The 23037-nt window shown below is 41.0% G+C and overlaps 1 protein-coding gene across 14 annotated transcripts in view; it reads right to left on the bottom strand.

The window, feature by feature from the left end:
• The window catches only part of NEDD4L (NEDD4 like E3 ubiquitin protein ligase), a 425802-nt gene that overhangs the window by 63215 nt on the left and 339550 nt on the right, over positions 1–23037 (bottom strand). For all 14 annotated transcript variants that reach the window (XM_039544808.1, XM_039544801.1, XM_039544805.1 and 11 more), the window contains 5 exons: positions 13589–13650; positions 13370–13472; positions 7793–7959; positions 1366–1498; positions 913–1089 (listed from right to left, as the gene is read on the bottom strand). In XM_039544808.1, the coding sequence (XP_039400742.1) occupies positions 913–1089; positions 1366–1498; positions 7793–7959; positions 13370–13472; positions 13589–13635 (627 nt within the window). In that variant the 5' untranslated portion in view covers positions 13636–13650. The remainder of the gene's footprint in view (positions 1–912; positions 1090–1365; positions 1499–7792; positions 7960–13369; positions 13473–13588; positions 13651–23037) is intronic.

The raw sequence follows: 23037 nt of genomic DNA, 5'->3' as shown, positions 1-23037 counted from the left end.
TACTGTAACAGTGCTCTAAAGCTAAAATAATTTCCACTAGCAGGATTAAAAAAAATTCATCTCAGTGAAACAAATTACAAAATCCATAATAAATCTAATATTTTACTATTTTAAAATTCTAATACACACATCCACACAAAACCACCACACTGACATCCAAACAAACATTCCACAGTGGTATGCAATTCATCTCAACATAGCAAAATTTTGCCAGTACTTGACAATCAGACAGCAAAACTGACAAGTTTATTTCTAACTGAACTGCAAAAAGCAAATAGGATTTTAAAATATTCTGTTTTAATAATTTTTTTAAATTTTAATATGGAGATATACCTATCTTGTAGAACTGGAAGGGACCCTGAAAGGTCATAGAGTCCAGCCCCCTGCCTTCACTAGCAGGACCAAGTAATGATTTTGCCCCAGATCCCTAAGTGGTTCCTTCAAGGAAGGACTGAACTCACAACCCTGGGTTTAGCAGGCTGATGCTCAAACCGCTAAGCTATCCCTCCCCTGAATCAAAATAAAAAATAATCAAAAGATGATATTTAAAAAAAAACAACCATACTATAAGCCAGGTTTGTTTTTAAAGACACTGGATGAAATTCTGGCTCCAATGAAGTCAATGGAAAAACTTCCATTAACTTCAATGGAAACATGATTTTATCCACTGTCTACAACTCTTTAGAAGATACATGCATATTTAATAATTCTTGCTGTTGTTGAACCTCAAATATCAAATTATAGGACAAGATTGAGGTTATTAAAACGAGAATCCCAGCCCTCAAGTGTAAAATAATACTTGATTCATAATACCTTCCAACTACTACCTACACAAATGGATAATTCAGACCATATCAGACTTAAAGTAACCAAGGTTAGTTCAGTAATATATATGGTGAGCACACTGCTTACAATCAAAGAAGCAAATTGTTCCCCATTGGAATCAGGAGTGACCTGAAGTCTTCTGTTCAATTCGTCAGACAGCTCCTGAGGACTGGTCCGAGAGACTGGAGAAGCCGGGGGTGGTGGCAATGACAGGCTTAAGGAATCTCCACTTATACTCGCTTCCTCTGAAATGGTTTCCCAGGGCTGACAAAAGGAAAAAGATTACGGCAAGTTAGACACGTGAATTTGCATGGCTTTGGAAACAGCACCTCATTCAGTTTCATTCCACCTAACTATCACCAGAATTTGGCTCAGGCAGCTACCTCAAAAATTGTGTGAAAACATTACTGTACATATTGTGTATTAACTTACAATTAAAAGGAATATGTTTGGAGGAATTTAACTTAGTTATAGGGACTCTTGTAACACCATAGAACAGTTTCTTATTGCCGAGGAAATGATTTCAAAACCTGTACGTACTTCAGATGCATCTCCACTCTCCGAAGGCTCAGGCTCCAAATCCTCACTAATGTGTCTCCGAGAACGAAACCGTCTATGGGCTGCCTCTTGGTTTATCTGTCTGATGTTGTTGTCTGAATCAGATGCAACGTCACTGGACATTGTGGAAACGAGCAAGGATAGAGGGGAGAACAGCAAAACTATTAATGCTAAATTAACACATTGTAATTCAAGATGTTCTGTCCATCTAATTAAAAAGGCACCGTAAGATTAATTCTTATATATAACTCTGTCAAAATATATTCAAACAGATCAACCCATAGTCCAAAGCAAATAAAACCTGAAGTCACTCACAAAACTTCTGTTTAAATTAAAAAACAGAATTACAGATTTTAGTACTCATTGCAGTTTCTCTGACAACATTAGATTCTGAGATCCTTTATATATAAAACAGGTAGAACAGCCCACACTTCAATACACTACCCTACCATTGTAGGTGCTCGTGATAAACCAACTAGTCCTGCCCATGCTCTGGCACCAGTTCAACACCAAGCACCCACCCCTAGGAATCCTGGCCAGCCTCCAAAAGACAATCCTAGGGTATGTTTACACTACTCGCCGGATCGGTAGTGATCGATGTATCGGGGATCGATGTATCATGTCTCGTCTAGATGCGATAAATCGATCCCTGAACACGCTCCCTGTTGACTCCGGAAATCCATCAGGCGAGAGGCGGAAGCGGAGTCGATGGGGGAGTGGCAGCCGTCGATCCCGCGCCGCGAGGACGTGAAGTAAGTCGATCTAAGATGCGTCGACTTCAGCTATGCTATTCTCATAGCTGAAGTTGTGTATCTTAGATTGGTCCCGCCCCCCAATATAGACCAGGCCTTAGAGTTCTTCTAGCTGGCACTGTACTGGGTCTCTGCAGGTGTCCTGGGCCTTCTCCTGGAGGGGCGGACAGGGTCTGGTCTATACCTGCAGCCAGGTACATGCCATCCGCCTTCAGCCCGGCAGAGATTCTTTTATGGTGCAGGTAGTCTGGCATAGAACATGCTAGTGCACATCTTCCTCCACCACCTCTCAGGGCTCCAATACAACTGGCAGCTCTTATCTCCACCCATGTCGTCTCCTCCGAGACCTCACTGAGCTATTGATCTTTTTACCACTACCTCCCCAGGACCTGGAAGCTGGTTTCAGCAACCAGATCTATAGGGCCACCAGAATTGGAGACCTCCTGGACTATGATTGGAGGGACTGGGTGGACCCTGTGGCACTCGACCAGTGCATGGGGCTGCTCACCTGCATATCACCCATCAGGTGCTGCAGGAGACGACGGCAGCCTTGACCACCCACTTCTGTCGCTTATAACAAGCGAGTCCTGCAGGTCAGTCTTCCCCGCCCACCCCTCACTCCTGGCCTTCTGGAGTTTTTCATCACCCTCTGCCCCAGGCATCCCCAGCACACAACTTGAGCAGGCTCATTGCCATCTATCCAGTCCGTCCCCAAACTGTGTGCCAAGAACATCTGTACACCCTTGTGTTTCCTACCATCCACTTCCTTGCCTTTGTGTCCTGCCCCAACACCAAGTGGTGGGACCTGCTACCACTTACTGTGGGCCAGTCTGAATTCCACTCTGGTTCCATGGCCTGCTGGGAATATTAGCAGGCAGCAGTTCTATGGAGCCATGAGCATGCATCTGATACAGTTCCAATAATTCTGACACCTGTTCTTTTTGCAACAAAAGGGAGACCCTGGTGCACATCTACATAGAGTATGCCAGGCTGCAGCCCCTCTTCTGGCTTCTCCAGAACCTTTTATAGTGGTTCTGGCTGCACTTTCCCCCACACTGAATGTGTTATTTCAGGAAGTTCAAGGAGCCACAATCAATACTTTGGGGTAGATTTCTTGCTTTGCTCTGCCCCCTTTGCACAAAGTAAAAATTAAGTAATTTAATCACATTGTGCTCCAGCAATTTCTCCCCACCCCCAACATGCTCTCTGCACCAGGACTATGGAGAGGGAGACAAAGGAAACATATTTTGGCTCTGTGCCTGCTAGAGATTCCCTCGTGGGGAATCACCAACGGGAAATGCAAGTGGTTGGGAGTGAAAGCCACCTGTAATTCCCCTTTTGGGGATCCCCCTGGCATGAGGGAATCCCAAGCAGGCACAGGCTCACAACTGCCAGTTCCTACACCTCTCTCCCCTTCACCCTACACACTTACTCCCCTGATGCATGGAGCATGTTGGGAGTAATGGGGAGTTGCACTTATGACCCCTGAGGCTTGAAACTGTAGCCTTCAAAGGCAATCCTGTTAAGAAAAAAAGTTTCTTCATAACCATCACTTTCAACAGCTAGAATTTACAGCCTCAAGGGGCACAAGCAATTCACAGGCCACACACTACAAACCCAGACCCTAGAACACTCATCACCACATTTCCTCATTACCCGAGTAGGCTATATTTGAAACACTGACCTACAAGTGAGATGATACACAGCCTACTAGCAATCACATGAGCCACTAGGTTTCCTACTTCTGTTTCACAGATTCAAGAGCTTAAGGCCAGAAGGGACCATTCTAAAGCACAGCTTCCAGAAAGCTTCACATCAAGACTGGAAGCCTATCAAAAGATGAAGAATCTACCACTTCCCTTGGTAGTGTGTTGCACCAATTAACCACTCATTATAAAAATTTGTGCCTAAATTTCTAATTTAAATTTGTTTTCCTTCCTTCCGCTACTAGCCCTTCATTCTTATTATCTGCCTTTCTCCGCTAGATTAAAGAGCACTCTCAGACCCAGTATTTTCTCCCCAACCTTCTTGATAAGCTAAACAAATTGGGCTCTTTAAGTCTCACTCTCAGGCATTTTCTCCAGCCCTCCAATCCTTTTTATGGCTCTTTTCTGTATTCTCACCATTGTGTCCTTTTTAAAACATGCACACCAGAACTGGTACCAGTTCTGGTCTCATCAATGACGCATACAAAGGTAAAATTACCTCCCTACTTCTAATTCCCCTACTTGTACATCCCAGGATCACATTAGCCCTTTTTGCCATAGCATCACACGGGGTGCTTCTGATCAGTTGTTTGTCCACTAAATCCTTTTCAGAGTCATTGCTTTCCAGGATACAGCCCCCCACCCATTGCCCCCCTCACCATTCTGTAGGAATGGTCTGTATTCCTTGCTTCTACATGTATGACTTTGCATCTGGCTGTATTAAAATTCATTTTGTTTGAACAGGCTTAGCTTACCAAATGATCCAAATTGCTCTATATGACTGCCCTGCCCTTGTCATTATGCACCACTCTGCCAACCTGTGTCATGCGCAAATTTTATCAGCAGTGATTTTACATTTACTTCCAGATCATTAATGAAAATGTTGGATAGCATTAGGCCTAGTACTGAGCCCTACGGAACCCCACTAGAAACACCCCCATTTGATGAGGATGATTCCCCATTGACAACTATTTTTTGAGATCTGTCAGTTAGCCAGTTCTTAATCCATTTAACGCATTCTTTACTGATATTGTATTGTGTTATTTTTTTTAAATCAGGTTTTTGTGCAGTACTAAGTCAAATACCTTACAAAGTTTCAATATATTACATCTACCCAGTTATCTTTATCAACCGAACTTGTGCTCAAAAAATGAAATCATGTTTGTTTGACAAGTCCACAGTCATAAGACAAGCCCCATCATTCAGCATATAACATCCCAAATTCCATTATATCAGTTGGTTTTAAAAGTGATTCAAAACGTACAGAATAAAAAGGCACAATATGTTAATTATTACAACTGTTATTGTTAATAAATATATAATCTAATTAGAAATCACTGTCTGCATAAAAATATTAGTATCCAAATCTCTAACGAAGAGGAAACCTAGAACAAACAGTAGCGTTTTAAGAAGTGTAGACAACATAGATTTACATAATTATGATAATAAATATAAATTAATATTCAAAAGATGTTACTGTAACAATTATCCCATTGTGGAAGAAGAGTAGTTACGTCAAACAGCAGAATAAATCCAGGTGTTTGACTAATATTTGATTTCAGTACAGATCTTACCTACTCAATTATGCCTGGCCTACCATATTTTGTAACAATAAGAAATGTAGAATTAAGAACATGAAAGGACCTCTGCCATCAGTAGAAGATTACATAAATTACACATTTTGGTGTATATTAGAATCTCTTAGCATAGTGAAATATTTTTAGCTGTATTTAAACTCAAAAGGTATGCTGAAGATTTCTCTCTCCTCTTTTACAGTTCCTATTGTAAGCACACACTTATCAAATAAATAATCTAACTAGTCAGCATAGACCTCCCAATAACCTGCAATATGCCCATAATAGCCTTGTTGGTACCAATTTGTGTTAACTATTATATGGGTATGATGTTAGAATAAAAAAGTACTGCTGTTCACATTTTATCCACAATACACATACACACGGAAGCACAAATAACTTATCTATAATGGCACAAAGCTAATATGGGTATCTTGATAACTAGACCACACATGAATAAAACTGGAGAGTTCTTGAACCCTCCTAAGGAGATATGGCTCTTTGTATAGAGGCATTTTCCAATAACCATATAGCTCCTAATACCTTTTGTGACCCCTCTATTCCCCCAATATTTAGCACAACTGCCAAATCATTTACAGATATTCATATGTGAGGTTCAAGAAAAGCTGACAGGACATTAAAAACACTGAGATCTTCTTACCATAAGTCCCCCTGCCTTCAAATGTTGTAACACCATTAAGAAAAATCTATAATTTACTATCAGAATTAATCAACAGCTATTAATAAATTCACCACCGTGTCTCTAAGCTTCAATTGACATCTATAAATAAGGGGAAAACTGAACATTACAGAAATAATATGACAGTTTGAAAATTCCTACTGATTGGTGAACTACAAGGACTCTTCCTTACTTCAGGATCTCTACAAATGTGTGTCAGGCAAGATGTCATTCTACTGAGTAAGCTGGGCTTTCGAGGTGACTGCCTGAACTTCGATTTCAGCACAGCCACTGTAAATTATCTAACTTGGCAGGCCAGAGAACACCCCTAAGGCTGGCTGCATTGTTTCCTTCTGTACATTTCCCCAAGGGTCTTCCAACTCTAGTACGTGTCAGATTTTGCCCTTCAACGTGAGCATACCTCACACTTGTGAATGGGAGTTGCATGAGAAATGTCATATGCATACAAATTATAAAGAGAAATGGTGAGCAGAGATCTAGGTTGTATGGTTACTATGTAAATATATGTTAACAAATTACATAAATCTGACCCTCTGTCAGTGAGGCTCAATGAAAGCGGAAGTCAGTCTGCCTTTATAAAAACTGAATTCTGAGAGAAGGTCTAGGTAAAAACAGAAACAAAACAAAAATCCCCCTTTTCACCAGATGGGAGACGTAAACCAACATCCTGAAGCAGCAAAAACTAATTACAAACCAATTCTGTCAGTTAAACTTGTTTATTAATTCTATTTTACAGAGATAACATGTAGATAGAGGGCTTAATTAGATTACCCTCTAGTTTGTTAACTTAACTAGATTACCCTCTAGGTGGTCTAATGTCTACAATCTGCAGTCAGTGGAATTCTGTTTAAGTACAAGGGCCTGATTTAGGTGATCCCAAGGCAGGATAGGGTATTTCACTATGTGCTCAATCCTGTTGTACACCCTTAAGATCTACTAAAGCCAATTAAGAGTTGAGGGCATTCAGCAACATACGGAAAACACTTAACACCTTGTAGAACCTGGATCTATGGGTTTGATCCATCATCCACTGTAGTCACTGGAAAGACATCCATTGACTTCAGAGGATTCTGGATCAGGCCCTGAGTGTTTAAGGAATCACCTGGTTTCAAACTGGGACTATTATATATAAAAAACTCTCCTTTTTTCCCGAGCCTGTGTCCCTGTGGTAATGATCACCTATTGAAGTGTTTAAGATTTTGCATGTGCTTGGAGATTGCCTCATATAAAAATTTTGATTAACTCGAGATTTGTCTAAAATAGTAAAATGGTCTAGATGTTTGTTTCATTAGCTGCAACACAGTTTTTTAAAAAAGAGAATACCACTTTTTAAAGGAGTACAATTTCATTTCCAAGTGAAGGACCTTAGCCTTTAATTCTCAACTAAGGAGAGTAGTTTATGAAAAAACAAACAACTCACACACTCAGACCAAATTATATTCCCCGATATTTATCACAGTTAACATCAAATTTACAACTCATCTGTTATTGTAAAGAACAACAACATATGAACATACTTCATAAAAGTTTTTAGGCTTTTTGTTTTGAGATTTGTTCTGCCTATTGCCTGGGATATCTATTGTGAATTCATAATAATAATAGTTGTTTAAAAGAATAACCATCCTTACTCATAATCTTGCATGTTCCATCAATTTATTGAACTACTCTGATACTTACATTAAACTTGGTCGGTGCCACTGAGTTGTCCTGTTGTTATGGTTGACATAGTAAGTACGGCCCAAATTGTCCACTTTTTCTTCCCATCCAGGAGGCAGTGGAGGAGGTGGTAACTCCTCTTGATGATGAGATACAGAGTCATTGGAGTCAACCACCTCCCATGCACGCTTAGGAATAAAAAAGAATTATAAAATTTAAGTTAAACAAAACAAAGTTAAATTCCTGTGGATTTGGGGTATGATGTTTTCTTATATTTAAAAGTTTCTGAAGTGACGGATTAAGAATTACAATTAAGAATAAAATTCAAATGGAATGAAACAGAACCTGTCCCAATGATTTACAACATACCTCATATCTTGACAAACAACAGAAAGACAGTATAAGCTTTTCAGATTGTAGGATGTATTTAAACTCTCTCAAAAACACTTCAATGTTAACAAGTACTTTGTATAATGCTAACAGTCACTGTGTTATAGTAAATTCACTTCTCAACAGAAATTAGCCCAGTTAATTGTCCAAGTAGAGGGGAAGATGGGAAGTTAACATTTATTAAAAGAATATATTGTATTCTTTGTCCTTTTCCCAACCCCCTAGTAAATTACTTTTTTTAGGACTCCATCCTAGAATCAGATCTTCTAGCAAAGAGCCCTGTACTTGTGTCACCAGCTGTCAATTTGGGTTCTTTCTAGGTCGTGCTTCATCCTCAGTACAAGATTCTGTACACCAAATTCTACCCTCATTTGAATCGATAACCTCCTCTTACTCCAAGTCTGCAACTCCTCCCTCCCCCCCCTCCCAGCTGCATATGTGCAAAGTTATGCTTGCGCTTAAGCACTTTGCTTAAGTGAGGCCTAAGGGCACTCCACTCCCATTGACTTCCACTGGAGTTGATGCTGCTCACCTTCTCAGGGTTCACGTTCAGAGTCCTGTAATATCAGGACCTTGCGTGAGCCAGGAGGAGATCCAGCTCACAAAGTAAAAAGATATAAAAGCATATTTTAACTAGGCAGATGGGACTAGATCCACAAAAGGACTCAGGTACCTAACTGCCATTTCAGACATCTAAGTCCAACTTTTCACAGTCACAGAGATCCTCAAAGCCTGCACTCAAATGCACTCAAAATCCTCAGGTGTCTGAGTTTCCAGCATTAAAGTCTCCAAGGTGCCTAAGTTTCTGTCAGTGAACATGCATGCAGCTGCCTCTGTCTAGGCGCCCAAGTGCCCATCTCATGCGTTCCTTGGCCTATCTTGCCTGCAAGGCCTGATCTGGTAGGCCTGGGGAGTGGGAAATGGCCTGACAGGGACAAGGGATTTGATTTCCCACTTCTCCCTTAAGCACTGAACGATGGGCTATCCTGATATGGAGCTCTCTCAGTCTCTCTTGTTGAAGCTGTTCCACTGTGTATAAATTATTAAATGTGCATTGGGCCAGAAAGAGTGAGAATGATTCTGAAGTCCAGTGGTTAGAGCACTCACCTGAGAGAAGGGAGACCCAATTTTAAATCTCTTCTCACCATGCAGGGGGGGAAATTTAAGCAGAGATAAGTCCCTTTCACGTTGGCTTGTGTGAATCCGAAACACTTCACATGCATTGTATAGAGCGCCTAGGTGCCTAACTCAGGGCTGTGAATTCCACTGGATGGCAGGGCACCTAAAAGTTAGATGTTGCAACACTGAGCATTGCAACGTGTAAGTCCCTTTGTAGATCTAGCCCAGAATGACTCTGAATACAAAACAGGCATAGGAAGCAGAGACTTTGAGTAAAATGGTGCTGTTTTTTATACATTGAAAAGTGACTGAGGGATCCATCTATCAAACTTGTTTTATAAATAAAGTGTACTTAGCCTTGTAAATAATTCATTAACCACACAGTTACCACTGCCTTAGGAACATATTATTTGAGGTGTCTTTTCAAGTTCCAGTGTAGGTAAATAATTACTCTATTTAATCATTTTGCCTTACATAATATTTTGAGATTTTAGATTTTATAGTGACAGCTTCAATACACTAATCGTAAGTTCATCAATAAATATTTCACTCCTATCTTTTTTTTTTTAAGTTTTTTTTTTAAACAGGTGCTATATTAATTTCCAGGAAATGCAGATATGCTTTAGAGGTCTTCCTACCCCTCCCCCCGCCTTTAGAGAGAAAGAGAGAGAGAGAAACAAATATTTTAGGATGAGATACCCCCCAAAAATTTACTTTTTAGTAAGACAGATTGTTACAATATGGATATATGACAACTGCAGACTCATGGTAAAGTAAAACAACAGTTGGGCTTTAACTAACATCCACTGTGAGATCTAATTGAAATTAAGACTACCAAGACAAGAGTTGAGAATGTTATATAAATTTACTGCAAGGCAACTGCTGTGACTGAATGAGTTTTTACAGTCTGCACAGTCAGTCCTGCCAAGAAAGTAACAATGAAAAATTCATGAAGACAGTTGATTCAAAGTACTCCTTCTAAAGGGAGACTTATCTAATGCATTCTATCGTGTTTATGCCAAATATAAAATACTTGGATAGATTTTTCTGAAGGTTTTTAACCACTGAGTAATCTGCAGAAGAGTGAAAGTATTCAAGAGGGTATGAAAGAAAAATCATAATAGAACTATTGTAATTGAACAAGGTAGAACTTCAGAATCACTTGCAAGAGCTGGTGTGTTTGCGAAGGTATAGAGCATCATTACCTACATCAGAAGCATGACTGAGATTAACTTGTTACCAAAACAAACATTATGATAAATCATCACTACATGTCCCTCTTACTAGGCTGGGCAGATGCTTAGGAGGGTGGAGATCTGACTGGACACCACAAAGCAGATGAAACTACACTCTTGATCATAACCTTGATAGCTTCATGAAAAGAAAAAAAAACCTGACTCCATAATTCTTAAACATCACATCCACCATAATCTCTCCACTGTTGAGGACAGCCAGACAGTCCCTGAAATCTAGCCATGAGATAGTGAACAAACCAGCAGACAAAGGGGGTACCATTGTATGGCAATTGGAGAGCTTCTCTCATCGACATAGCTACTGACTCTTGTGGAGGTGGATTAACTAAGCCCATGGAAGAAGCTCTCCCGGCGGTGTTGTAGCATCTTCACTGAAGCGCTACAGTGCAGCTGTGCCACTGCAGCTTTTTAAGTGTAGACCTGAGGGTATGCTTGAGTTAGTACGCTAAAAATAGCCATGTAACTGGGGGGTAGGGCAGGTAGCCGCTCGGGCTAGCCATGTGAGTACGCACCTGCCCAGACTACCTGGGTACAAACCTTGCAGCTAGCCCAAGCCATCACCCGTGCTACCCCCAGCTACATTGCTACACTGTACAGAGGGAGTCAGAACTTTCGCTGAAGCAGAGACAGAACAAATGTATGTAAGAGGGGAAGAGAGAGAGCACATATGCAGGAAGAGTGTAAAACTGTCAGATAAAGAAGAACATAGGAATCACCATATTGGATCAAACCCACAGCCCATTCAGTCCAGTGTCCTGTCCCAATAATGGCCAGAACCAGATGCTTCAGAGGAAGAACCCTGCAATAATCAGATGAGGAATAATCTATCCTGCAGCGTAGGTCTCATTCTGAAGCACAAGGTCTAATATTCCTTCCAAAACATTTGTTGCCATTGATTATAATGCTGGATATTCTTGATAGCCATATAATGTCCAGTCCCTTTTTGAATCTTGTTAAATTCTTAGCCTCAATGAGTTCCTGTGGCAATGAGTTCCACTGATTAGTCATGTGTTGTGTGAAAAAGTATTTTCTTTTACCGGTTTTTAATTTTCCACCTTTTAACTCAATTTAATGCCCACTGTTCCTGTATTATGAGATAGGGAAGAGAGGGAGAACAGAAGTTCCTAATCTATCCTTTCTAGATTACTCATTATTTTATATACTTTTATCATGTCCACTCTTTTTCACCTCCTTTCTAAGGTTAACATTCCCAATCCTTTTTTCATTCTCTTTTCATATGGGAGTTTTTCCAGCCTTTTGATCATTTTTGTTGCTCTTCTCTGAACCCTCTCCGGTTCTGCATTATCTTATTGAGACTGAGTGACTAGTACTGAACACAGTATTCTAGGTAAGGCCAGACCATTGATTTAATATAAATGTATAAAGGCATTCTAATGTTTCAGGTGTTATTCCCCAACCCATTTCTTATGCATCCTAACATAGTTAGTTTTTTTGAATGTAGCTTCACATTGGGCACAGATGTTCACTGAGCCAATACAATGATGCCCAGACTCCAGAAAAGGAAGACAAGTGCAATGGGGAAAGGGGTAAGAGGATACAATAGAAGAAAAGAGTGGAAAAGTGAGAGAGAATGAGAATGGTGGATAGACAGGGTAAGATGGAATGAGAGTGTGGAAGTAAAGAGGAAATGAGAGCGAGAAGGAAGTAATGGGAAGGAGAGTGAGAACATATTACACCAGGAAAAATGAGGGGAACAAGGAAGTAGAAAGATGAAGAGAAGTAGTGGTACTTAAAATTGGCCACACTTTATATTAGGGTTCCTTGAAGAAATAGTTTATAAAGGGGTAATAAATTAGTAAATGTTTTAATCACTGGTTAATCAATTGTTATTGAGTCCACTGGTCAATAGATTGCTTATGGATGGTTTTTATAACACCTTCTACTGATATCCTTTAACCATGCATGAGATGTATGACTTATGTCTGTATATACACGTATGGCATCTATTAATTATTTATTAATCTTTTAAAAATGATTTATGAAGGTAACTAATATTAAAAAAAGTGACCTCAAAATTAGACCAAGGGAACAAACAGTCTAGCAAAGAGAGGTAAAGATACACACTCTTAAAAAGGAAAGGCGAGAGGAGTGAAGGAACGAATGAAAAAGAATAAATATAAAAGAGAACATAGTAAGTTCACTTAAAAATTATTTGTAATAGAAAGGTTAACACTAAAATGATACAACAAACAAAAACACGCTTGCTTTCATCATGAAAATATGGCTGTGGAAAAAGTTTTTTTTTGGTGGAAAATAAAGCAAAAACTTAATTAATTGAGTTGGCATAAAAACGGATCTGGCAAAAATAAACAAACATAGCACTTAATGAAAATTCAGTGGAGGAGGGTTTTTTTGGCGGGAGTGGGTGACGGGGGTTCAGAGGGTAGGGTAAGGGGTGCCAGCTAGTGAATCTTGCTGGGCACTAACGGAAGAAAAACTGCCAGGTTCAAAAAGACACAAATATAATAAGCTGAGACAGACTTCATTTGTCTAATCAAGATAAAAATCTTATAATTAAATAGGTTCTTTGGAGGAAGTCTTAAATGCATTATTTTTTCTGATGACAGCAAAATGTACAATAATGGCCTTGACTTGAAATGGCTCATGACAGGCAGATGAGGCTAAATAACCCAGTAGACAACAGTAATTTCCTCTAGTCCATTTCTTCGAAAATCATCATTTACTCTTCCTCCATGTACTACAGGATGGCATTGTGTTGAGTTTATGCCTGGTCTTTAATGAGCCCAAAAACTTCAACATGCTTATAATATGGGACTGGGGGGAAATAGTAAGGGAAATAAGTGAAATTTCTTACCTCAGATTCCTCCCTTTGTTCACTAGTTTCTTCCTCTTGTCCTCCATTTTTTGGCATATAGGCCATTTTCAGTCTCAAAAAACCCTTTACCCGAGATTTGTGGCTAAAGAACAAGACAATATTAACAAAGGAGGTTAATCAGGCAGTATTCTTTTAAAAATAAAGTATCATTTCTTTATTAAGTTAAACAGAATTTTTGTTGGATACAAAACCCCTCACCTTCTTGGTCTGAGAAGGAAATCCTTAAACGTGTATGGCCGTTCCATGGTTGGGTCTTCTGTCTAAAGTCATAGAAAAAAATAAAATTGAAGTGCTGACTCTCAAGAATACACAAATACACACTACAATTGTTATAGGGATTTACTAAAAACACTTGAAAAACATGTTTGAATAAACTAAAGTCAAAGGAAGCGCTTGTCTACCAGTAAGAGGTGATATTTATAGGAGTTGCATATTATTGAATAATAGGTCCACTAGATGTCGCTATAAACACCAACAGTAAGTTGGACCAGCCATCATTTATGTACAATAACTCCTCGCTTAACGTTGTAGTTATGTTCCTGAAAAAATGTGACTTTAAGCGAAACCATGTTAAGTGAATCCAATATCCCCATAAGAATTAATGTAAATGAGGGGGTTAGGTTCCAGGGAATTTTTTTTCACCAGACAAAAGGCTTATATATATACATATATAAATACATACATATACATATATACATATATATATACACATACATATATATATAGTTATTACACACACACACAAAGTTTTAAACAAACAATTTAATACTGGTACACAGTGATGATGATTGTGAAGCTTGGTTGAGGTGGAAGAGTCAGAGGGTGGGATATTTCCCAGGGAATGCCTTACTGCTAAATGATGAACTAGCAGTTTGCTGAGCCCTCAACAGTTAACTCTTACAGTCTACGAGGCAGCAGGAATGGAGGGAGGGGAGACAGCATCGCAGACAGAGACAGACACACCCCATATATATGAGAGAGAGAGAGAGAGAGAGAGAGATATGCGCATTTCCCCTTTAAGTACCTGACCCTACGCTTAAGTACACTGCCTTGTTAATGAGATCAGCTTGCTGCAGCTGCTGCCAGCAAGCTCCCTCTGTCCTGACCCATTGTGTGTCCCCCCTGCTCTATGGAAGATGAGGTAAGCGGGGTGCAGGAGCAGAGGAGAGGGGGACACCCTGACATTAGCCCCCCTTTTCCTCCCCTTCCCCCCTCCCCCTGCACAGCAAGCAGGAGGGCTCGGGGAGCAGCACCAAGGCAGAGGGCAGGAGTAGCACATGGCAGTGGGGGAAGGGACAGCTGAACTGCGGGCAACTAATAGCCTGCTGGGCAGCTGCTGCACAGGGAACTTATGGGAGTGGGGAGCTGATAGGGGTGCTGCCGGTCCACCCTGGTTCCAATCCCCCACCAGCTAGTTGCAAGGGGCTGCTCTTCCTGCAAGCAGTGGACAAAGCAGGCGGCTGCCAAATGATGTTAGAAAGGAGCATTGCACAACTTTAAACGAGCATGTTCCCTAATTGATCAGCAATGTAACAATGAAACAATGTTAACCCGGCCGACTTTAAGTGAGGCGTTACTGTACACTATTGAAATATTTACAAATCAGTGAAGAGAGGAAGAAAAAAAAGCAGACTAAAACAAGTCACTATAACTTGCTCCAGCCACCTAACAGTAATGTTTGAAAATTACAGGGCATTGTGCTCTGATTTCAGCCAGAAGGAGCTGCATGAATATATGAACAACATTTCTTACTCATTTGAAGAAGGTTAATAAAACACTATTGAGCTATAAAATTAGCTTTCATTTCAGGATTTCGCAGCACATCACAAAGACATCTAAGTCTCCCAACAAATTCACAAGGCAGCTAAGTAACATCAGGCACAGAGGTTAGATTTTCTGATGTGCAATGTTACCAATTCTCCTAATTTTATCATGAGTATCATGATATTTGGTGGTATTCTTAAAGCCGTAGCTCTTGGAGTCTTTTGCTTACATGAGAATCTCATCTTTTACTTAACACCCTCCCCACCCCACTTAATCCCCATTCTAGCCTTTAAGGTTGTGGAAAAGCTTGGGAATATGAATCTTAAGACTCAAAAACCAGAAGTCAAATGAGAACCAAAAATTAATTGTTTTTTTTTTTAAACTCATGAACTTTTGGGGCCCAATTCAAGATTTTTGTACACTTGGGGTTGTCAATTCTGGAATTGTACACTAGTTGTCTGCTCACAGAAATCTGATTTCCAGGAGGTGCTGGGCACCCAGAACTCCATTTGAAGACCATCAGAGCTCCAAGTCCTCAGCATCTCTCAAAATCAGAAGGGTATTGTAGTGAGGCAGAATGGCCTCCCTCTGGACCGGAGAACAAGGGAGCACTACACTCTCCTTGGTGGGCAGAGCCAAACCCAACCCACCCCCCTCGCCGGAAGCACCGGGGCACGGCAGGAAGTATAAAAGGAAGCCTCTGAAGCTCAGCTGGGCCGGAGCCAGTGGAGGAGACGCGCCTCTGCCTTGCTGTGGCACCCAGGAGCAGAACCTGCCCCCTGCCATGCCCTGCCCCCAGAGGAGACGAACGCAGACGAGGAGTTGCTGGGACTGCCAGTGGCTGCATACTCTGAGGAGCCCGAGAACCTCCGGAAGCTAGAGGTACCAAACCCCGGGGAGGCAGGCAGTAGCCCAGGGGCAGCTGAGGACTGGCTGGCTACAGGGCTGACTGCGTGTCAGTCAGCGTGTTGCGGCTGGATCCCTGCCGACCCAGTGGCAGACCACTCTGCCACTGTTAGGGCCCTGGGCTGGGAGGCGGTGAAGCAGGGCAGATCTGCGTCCCCCGGCCACCCCAACCCTGGGGTGGCCGACTCTCCACCTTAGCCACGAGGCCTGTGCTCCGTGAACCCCCCTGCTAGCATCCTAGTCTGCTTGCCAGTGCGCAAACCCCTTTCAGGGCCCCTAGACTGTGTGGGCGCTCCCCCTTACCCAAACCCCAAGACTGTGTGTGTTTGTCGGCTGCCTGAGCTCCAAGCTTAGGCTAAAGCCTGCTCCCTGCTCTGCCCTGCCAACAGGCCGGCTCCAGGCACCAGCGCAGGAAGCAGGTGCTTGGGGCGGCCAATGGGAAGGGGTGGCACATCCGGGTCTTCGGCAGCAGGTCCCTCAGTCCCTCTCAGAGGGAAGGACCGGCCGCCAAATTCCCAAAGAATGAAGCGGTGCGCTGGACCTGCCGCCAAAGTGCCCCCGATCGCGGTCCCCCCCTCTCCCTCCTCGCCGCTTGGGGCAGCAAAAAAGCTGGAGTCGGCCCTGCCTGCCAAAGGGCCAGGGCTAATTGACTGCATTTGTTTACTGGCTGCCTGAGCCCACAAGCCCAGGCTAAAGCCTGCCCCCTGCTCTGCTGTGCCCAAAGGGCTAGATCTCATTGACTCGGTGTATTTGCTGGCTGCCTGGGCTGGGAGGCTTAGGCTACAGCCTACCACCAGCCCAGCCCGAGGGCTAGGGCCCTAGACTGTTAAGTGTTGTCAACCCCACTGAGGGGCTACGAGCTAGAAACTATGCCGGGTGCTGCCCGCCCAGGGGTAAGAGCCCCAGACTGCTGTCTGCTTGCATCTGTCAAACAGGCCCAGAGCTCTAGACTATTTATGGCTCCTCCTCCCCCCTCCCCCACCCCGATGTGACCTGAGCCTGAGGACTGAACCCAAACAGAACGAGGCAGGGTGGCCTCCCTTCCCACTGGAGAAGGGGGGAGCATTACAGGTATCTCCAACTGGGCACTCCACATTAATGGACACTTCTGAAAACAGGTGCCACAGAATTCTTTGCTGCTTCTACAAAACCAGACTAACACGGCTACCCCTCTGATACTTGACACCATGCAAGGCACTGCATTTAGCCGTATGGAGTGGAAATCCATCAACCTCATGAAGAAACTTGTCTTGCTTGCCTATATAAACCTGCCCCTGGAAATTTCCACTACTTGCATCCGAAGAAGTGGGTATTCACCCACGAAAGCTCATGCTGCAAAACGTCTGTTAGTCTATAAGGTGCCACAGGATTCTTTGCTGCTACTTCTGAAAACGTGGGCTCAACTGATGTGTCCATGGTCATTATAGAACCATAAAGCTGGAAAGCAGATCCAGGAGCACTGATTACCATCATAAGCCATCCTCCTTTCCAAATTACTGTAAATTCAATGTTTTGTGTGTTGTATTTGCAAAAAAAGTGAAAAGCGAAAAGTCAATGATCAATATTCAAAGATTTAAAGAACTCCACACTAATTCCTTCAGGGTTTATAATTAAAGTACCATGCAGTTTTTTCAGCTGAAAAGTCCTTTCCTGCATTCCTTTTCCACTGAATTCCTATAAGAGACACATTTCATTCTTTTAAAGAAGATAGAGTTAATAAGTGGACAGGATCCTAAAATATGTATAGAGATGAGATTTATTATTCCTTACTTCTATAATATTTTACCACTCTGAGTGCTGTACAGAACGTATACAATAAGTCCTGAACTCTGCTTTATTAGCTCCAGCTTGTAGATGGCAAAGTTGAAGTACAGAAAAGTCCAGAAACTTGCCAAACAAGTCAACAGAACAGACAGGATGAAAACTTAGTAAAGTTTCAGAGTTCTTTGATTATGATGCTTTTCACTAATAAAAGAAAGAATGAGAAAAAAATTGATAATCATTTCATCTGTCAAAGTAATTTTCTATTTGGTTCCTTTAGCACCAAAATACTACTGTTACCTTATTACGAGGCATGTGGATAACTCACAAGTACAGAGCCTGGAATCTTAGCCATGCACAGCGGAACTGTGTTGAGACATCTTACTGATTGTGGAGAGAGAACTGGGAGCAGCTAACGCCTTTTCAAACTAACTTACACAATATGTGCCTCTACGTCAGCTCTTGCTCCTTATTTTTCATTTTAATTTTGGCCAACGCACGCTACTAAAAAAGTATAGATAAAAACGAATGTAAAAATAGCATGTGACTGTTCACACCATATGTGCTCTATAATATCTTGTATGACATTACACTACATATTATAGTAGTGGGGCTTATCACATCTAAATTGTAGATTGCCATACACACCTATAAAGGACAACCTTCACCCACACATTACAGTCCATGTGCTGTTTCGTCTATCAGAATACATGATCATCCAGCAACTTTACAACTTACACTATACTCTTCCAACTACTTAATATACAAGCAGCCAATAACAGTGTTATGACTCAAGCAGACCTCACCATTAAAAAATGATGAGCTCTGAATGAATATGTGCAGTATCTCAACATGGAACACACACATCCCTCTCCCGCTAAATATGAATATTAAAAATAGATATCGGACCCCATTCCTATAATACGTAGCATAGGAATTAGTTCTGATTTGTCCATATATAAGGGATCCCTTATAATACTATTATTTCTATTATCATGTAAATATTTGTCACTTCCATACAATACTATGTTCATACATTAAAATATAAACTAACTGAAAACTATACCCTCATATATGATGTAAGTTAATACAAGGGTAAGGTATATTGTATTTATTAAATCCAAAAGTATGTTCAAATAATGTTAGGATTGCAACCAAGAAATTAAACATTACTATATCAGTCAAACATATCTTAAGAGATAAAATACAGAGTTACTTTGCTTTATTTACAAACATTAATGGATAGAAGGTCTACCAAAAATGGAGCAAGGATTTATTTATAAACATTTATTTATGCATAAAATTATTTTTTTTTGGTGGGATCCAAGCTTTCTGTGCCCTGAGCTCTCAAATTTTTACATTTTCACTTTTAGACAATTTAAAATAGGGAAATAGGTGGCAGAATATAAGGAGCATAAAAAGGCCAAAAAGTAAAAGAAAATTTGTTTTGGACATAAATATTTATTGGAAAAAAACAAACCTGGATTTTTTGTGACCAATAAATGGTGATATATTGATCCAACTGGAATGGCTCCACCTATGAAGTAAATATTTAAATAATCCATTCCCTGCCACTCCAAAACTTTTACTGTGTGCAAGACAGTGTAGCTTAGAAATGTATTTAAAAGCTGCATTATATAGTGAATAGGACAACAACATCTGCATGACAAACTTTAATTTAAATTTAATAATTGGAGATATACCAATCTCCTAGAACTGGAAGGGACCTTGAAAGGTCACTGAGTCCAGCCCCCTGCCTTCACTAGCAGGACCAACTACTGATTTTTGCCTCAGATCCTTAAGTGGCCTCCTCAAGGATTGAACTCACAACCCTGGGTTTAGCAGGCCAATGCTCAAACCACTGAGCTATCGCTATCCCCCTCCCCCCATATTTAACACATATTAAAGAAAGATAGCTTCTTCAATGTGCAGAGCCCTGACAAAGAGAGGACGCGAGCTACCAAAAAGACCATGAGTTGTTTACACCTCCAGTCCTATTGCTGGATTGGGAGACTGGGTCAAGCTCTGAGTTGCACAATTTGTAAGGAAAGTGGGGCACTCTGTGGCCTGCCACTTTCCTAGTTCTCTAGGCTGGTCCTGAGCAAAAGGCCTTATAACACTATAGTGCTAGTAGTGGGTAGCCACTTTTCATAGTTTTAAATTTCAGCCATTTGACATTTTCCCTTGCTGCATCCCTCCTCCATGACCCAGCACAATATCTCCAGCATTTTTGAGGTGTAATTGCTCCAAAGGGAGCTACTAAAATTGGTAGGTTGGCCCTCCAGGAAACCTAAGGCAAAAGGGGTCCAGCCATAGCAAACCTCAAAGATAAAAGAGGTCTGCAACAACACTTAGCAAGTTGGAAAGCTCCTGTGAGAGAGTCCCCACTTGCATTTATCTACTAGAACCAAGTTTCCCTGAGAATCCCACATCAGCGAGTGGCTGAGTGTGTGTGTGTGTGTTGAGAATGTTTTAGATTGCACAGCTAGCATAGACTTCATATTATTATTCACAATTTCTAAAACAGAATCACTGCATCATAGAAATGTAGGACTGGAAGGGACCTCAATATGTCATCTGGTCCAGTCCCCTGCACTGAGGCAGGACTAAGTATTATCTAGACCATCCTGTATTATCCTGACAGGTGTTTGTCTAACATACTCTTAAAAACCTCCAATGATGTCATGCAGTGCTGTAACCCGGGTGTTCCAGGTATGATTTGAAGACTCAAATCTGCCCATTACCACCAATAGCAAAAAGACACACACACACAGCACTAAGTACTTTTACAAAGGGACCTTCCTACCCTTCTCTGAAGCTATCTAATTTATTAGCTCATCCCAGTTTATCTGCCTTTCTTCCGAGTTCTCCATATAAATAACTGCCAGATCACTTAACCTTTCCTGTCTCATGGACATTCTTAGCTAGGACTTGATTAATTTGAGTTTGCTTTCATTAGCAGCCATGGTTACAGGAAGACAGCAAAATATATGCAGTGCTGTTTCCATGTAAGGGAACTCAGACCTAAAGACCTTTCATGTATGTAGCTAAGGAGATCAATGGGTACCTTTGTTTCTAAGTCATCCTTAAAGATTAATTTGCAAAAACTGGCGAAGAGCTCAATCTTGTTTTCAAAACTCTCAGACTTTAAATCCTCTGGGTAGATGCTTGCTAAGTTTCAAGCGTGCCTCTATAGGTTTTCGCTGCTAAGGCTTAGTTTCCTGCTCGTCAAAAAAAGCAAACCTTTCTGACTTCATCATACGTATGCATACTATTCTCCAATTGTGTTAATATTGTGTCTAAGATGGGTTTTGAAAACTTTTTCAGGATCTGATGATCTTTTGTCCTTTGCAAGTTCACCCGGCATTATTTTTCTCTTTTGACGTTATTTCTCTTTGGGCTGCATGGATATTCCTAACATCTCAGTCTGCGAAGCAGGAGCTTTCTTACATGCAATGAACCCAAAAGCCCATAATTCTGACTAAGCATCTTGAAGGCCACTAAGTAAACTGCAAGCCATTTGAATGTCAAGATCCAGACTCAAATTTGTTGCTTATAATGTTAATTTTTGATGAGATAGTATATCTTATCTCTTCCAAAACAACAATTGGAAGCTCTGGTTTGCAAGCTTTCAGCTTCCAACTTAAGTTCTAGTGTAAGATTGCGTAAAGCCATGATCGTGTCTAAAAAGCATCAAAAACACCCTCAACCTGATTTTGTAGTGGTTGGATTCCCTCTGCCTTTGCTGACCATCTTGTCATGTTTTGGCATTTTTCATGCTAATATGCTTTTTCAACATAGCCCATAGAAGCGGAAAATAAGGTATACAATCTCTGAACAATTCCAACTTGAGGAACAATCGTTGATGCAGCTTCCCGCACAGTTTCAGTGAATGGGAAGCACATGGGACAAAAGACGTGCTGATTTACTTGCTGAATTTGATTTTCAACACTGTTGTATACTGCAGCCACGTTAGCTCTGGGTCACAGCTGTGGCCCTTGCAATCAGCCATAACTAAACAGTTTTCCCCCCCGCAGCTTCTCTAATATCCACACCAGAACAGGGAAGAGTATCTACAAAGCTCTCAACAACCTTCACTCTGTTTTTCAGAACCTCAACATACCTTAACACCTGATATATTTGTTTCATTCAGAAGAGATCTGGAGTGCAAACAAACATAACAGAGAAGTATTTAGTTATCCTAAACTCATCAAAAATAGTCTGCCATATCTTTCTTGCGATACTGTCTATAAATTTATTTTGAATTTGGTGTGATAAGTACTTCACCTTTGCGGTACTGGTTTTAGTAGCTTCCACATGTTCTCGCAACACACTATCATGTCTTGCAAGCATTTCAAATAAACTCCACTATGAGGACTGTTTAATTTCTCATCTCTCCATCCTAAGTACAGCAAAAAATGATGTAAAATATGGCACCACATGTTCTTCTGCACTTGATAGCAGGTTTGTATACCTTTCTCAATTGTGAGAACCTTTTCCAATCGTTCTGCAAATTCCATCCAGTGAGTGATTGCCTCCATGTATTCCTTTGAACATTTGTATTGGCAAATTTGTACACTAAAGTGCAAAAAGTTTGTGAATGCAGTTTTATGAAGGGAAGATGATGAATTTGGCTGGAAAAGCAAAGAAGCAAAACAGAACGAGGTGGCAAGACTAACTGTACATGAACCAAGATCACTGGTGTAATTTCCCATTAGGCGTTTGATAAAGAACCACGATTTTAATACTTGCCTTCTTTAGCATTCACTAGGCAAAAAGTCTTCTTGTAAATTAACAATGGGACAGTTTTCTACCAAAAACAGGCCAATAGATTTCATCACTTGGAGCCAAATAGCTGGATCTTTCTTGTCAAAGTCAAAATTCTGCCCCATGCTTTCAATAATCAAACCACGTTCATTGTCCACGTCCATAAGTAGCGGACAACTTTCTGTGTCTAGAATCAGATACTGTGGCACTCAACAAACCTGACAAACCCAAAGCAACATCCTCATTAGCTAAAGAAGGCTCAGAAGTGAAAGCAGCAGAAACATCTGCAGATTTTTCATCTGGAACACAGCTGAACTTTGCACATTTCACGCAACATTGTAGACTCAAACTTTTCTGATCTTTTTCACGGGCCTGCTGCAGCTTGTGAGCACCACTCTTGTGTTTGCAGATATTCATGTTGGAAATCACAGTTGACCATAAGAATTCAC

Source organism: Mauremys reevesii, linkage group 6 (genome assembly GCF_016161935.1).
Source record: "Mauremys reevesii isolate NIE-2019 linkage group 6, ASM1616193v1, whole genome shotgun sequence".
Taxonomy (NCBI): Eukaryota; Metazoa; Chordata; order Testudines; family Geoemydidae; genus Mauremys; species Mauremys reevesii.
The sequence above is the reverse complement of the archived record's forward strand: the minus strand, read 5'-3'. Positions and strand labels throughout refer to the sequence as shown.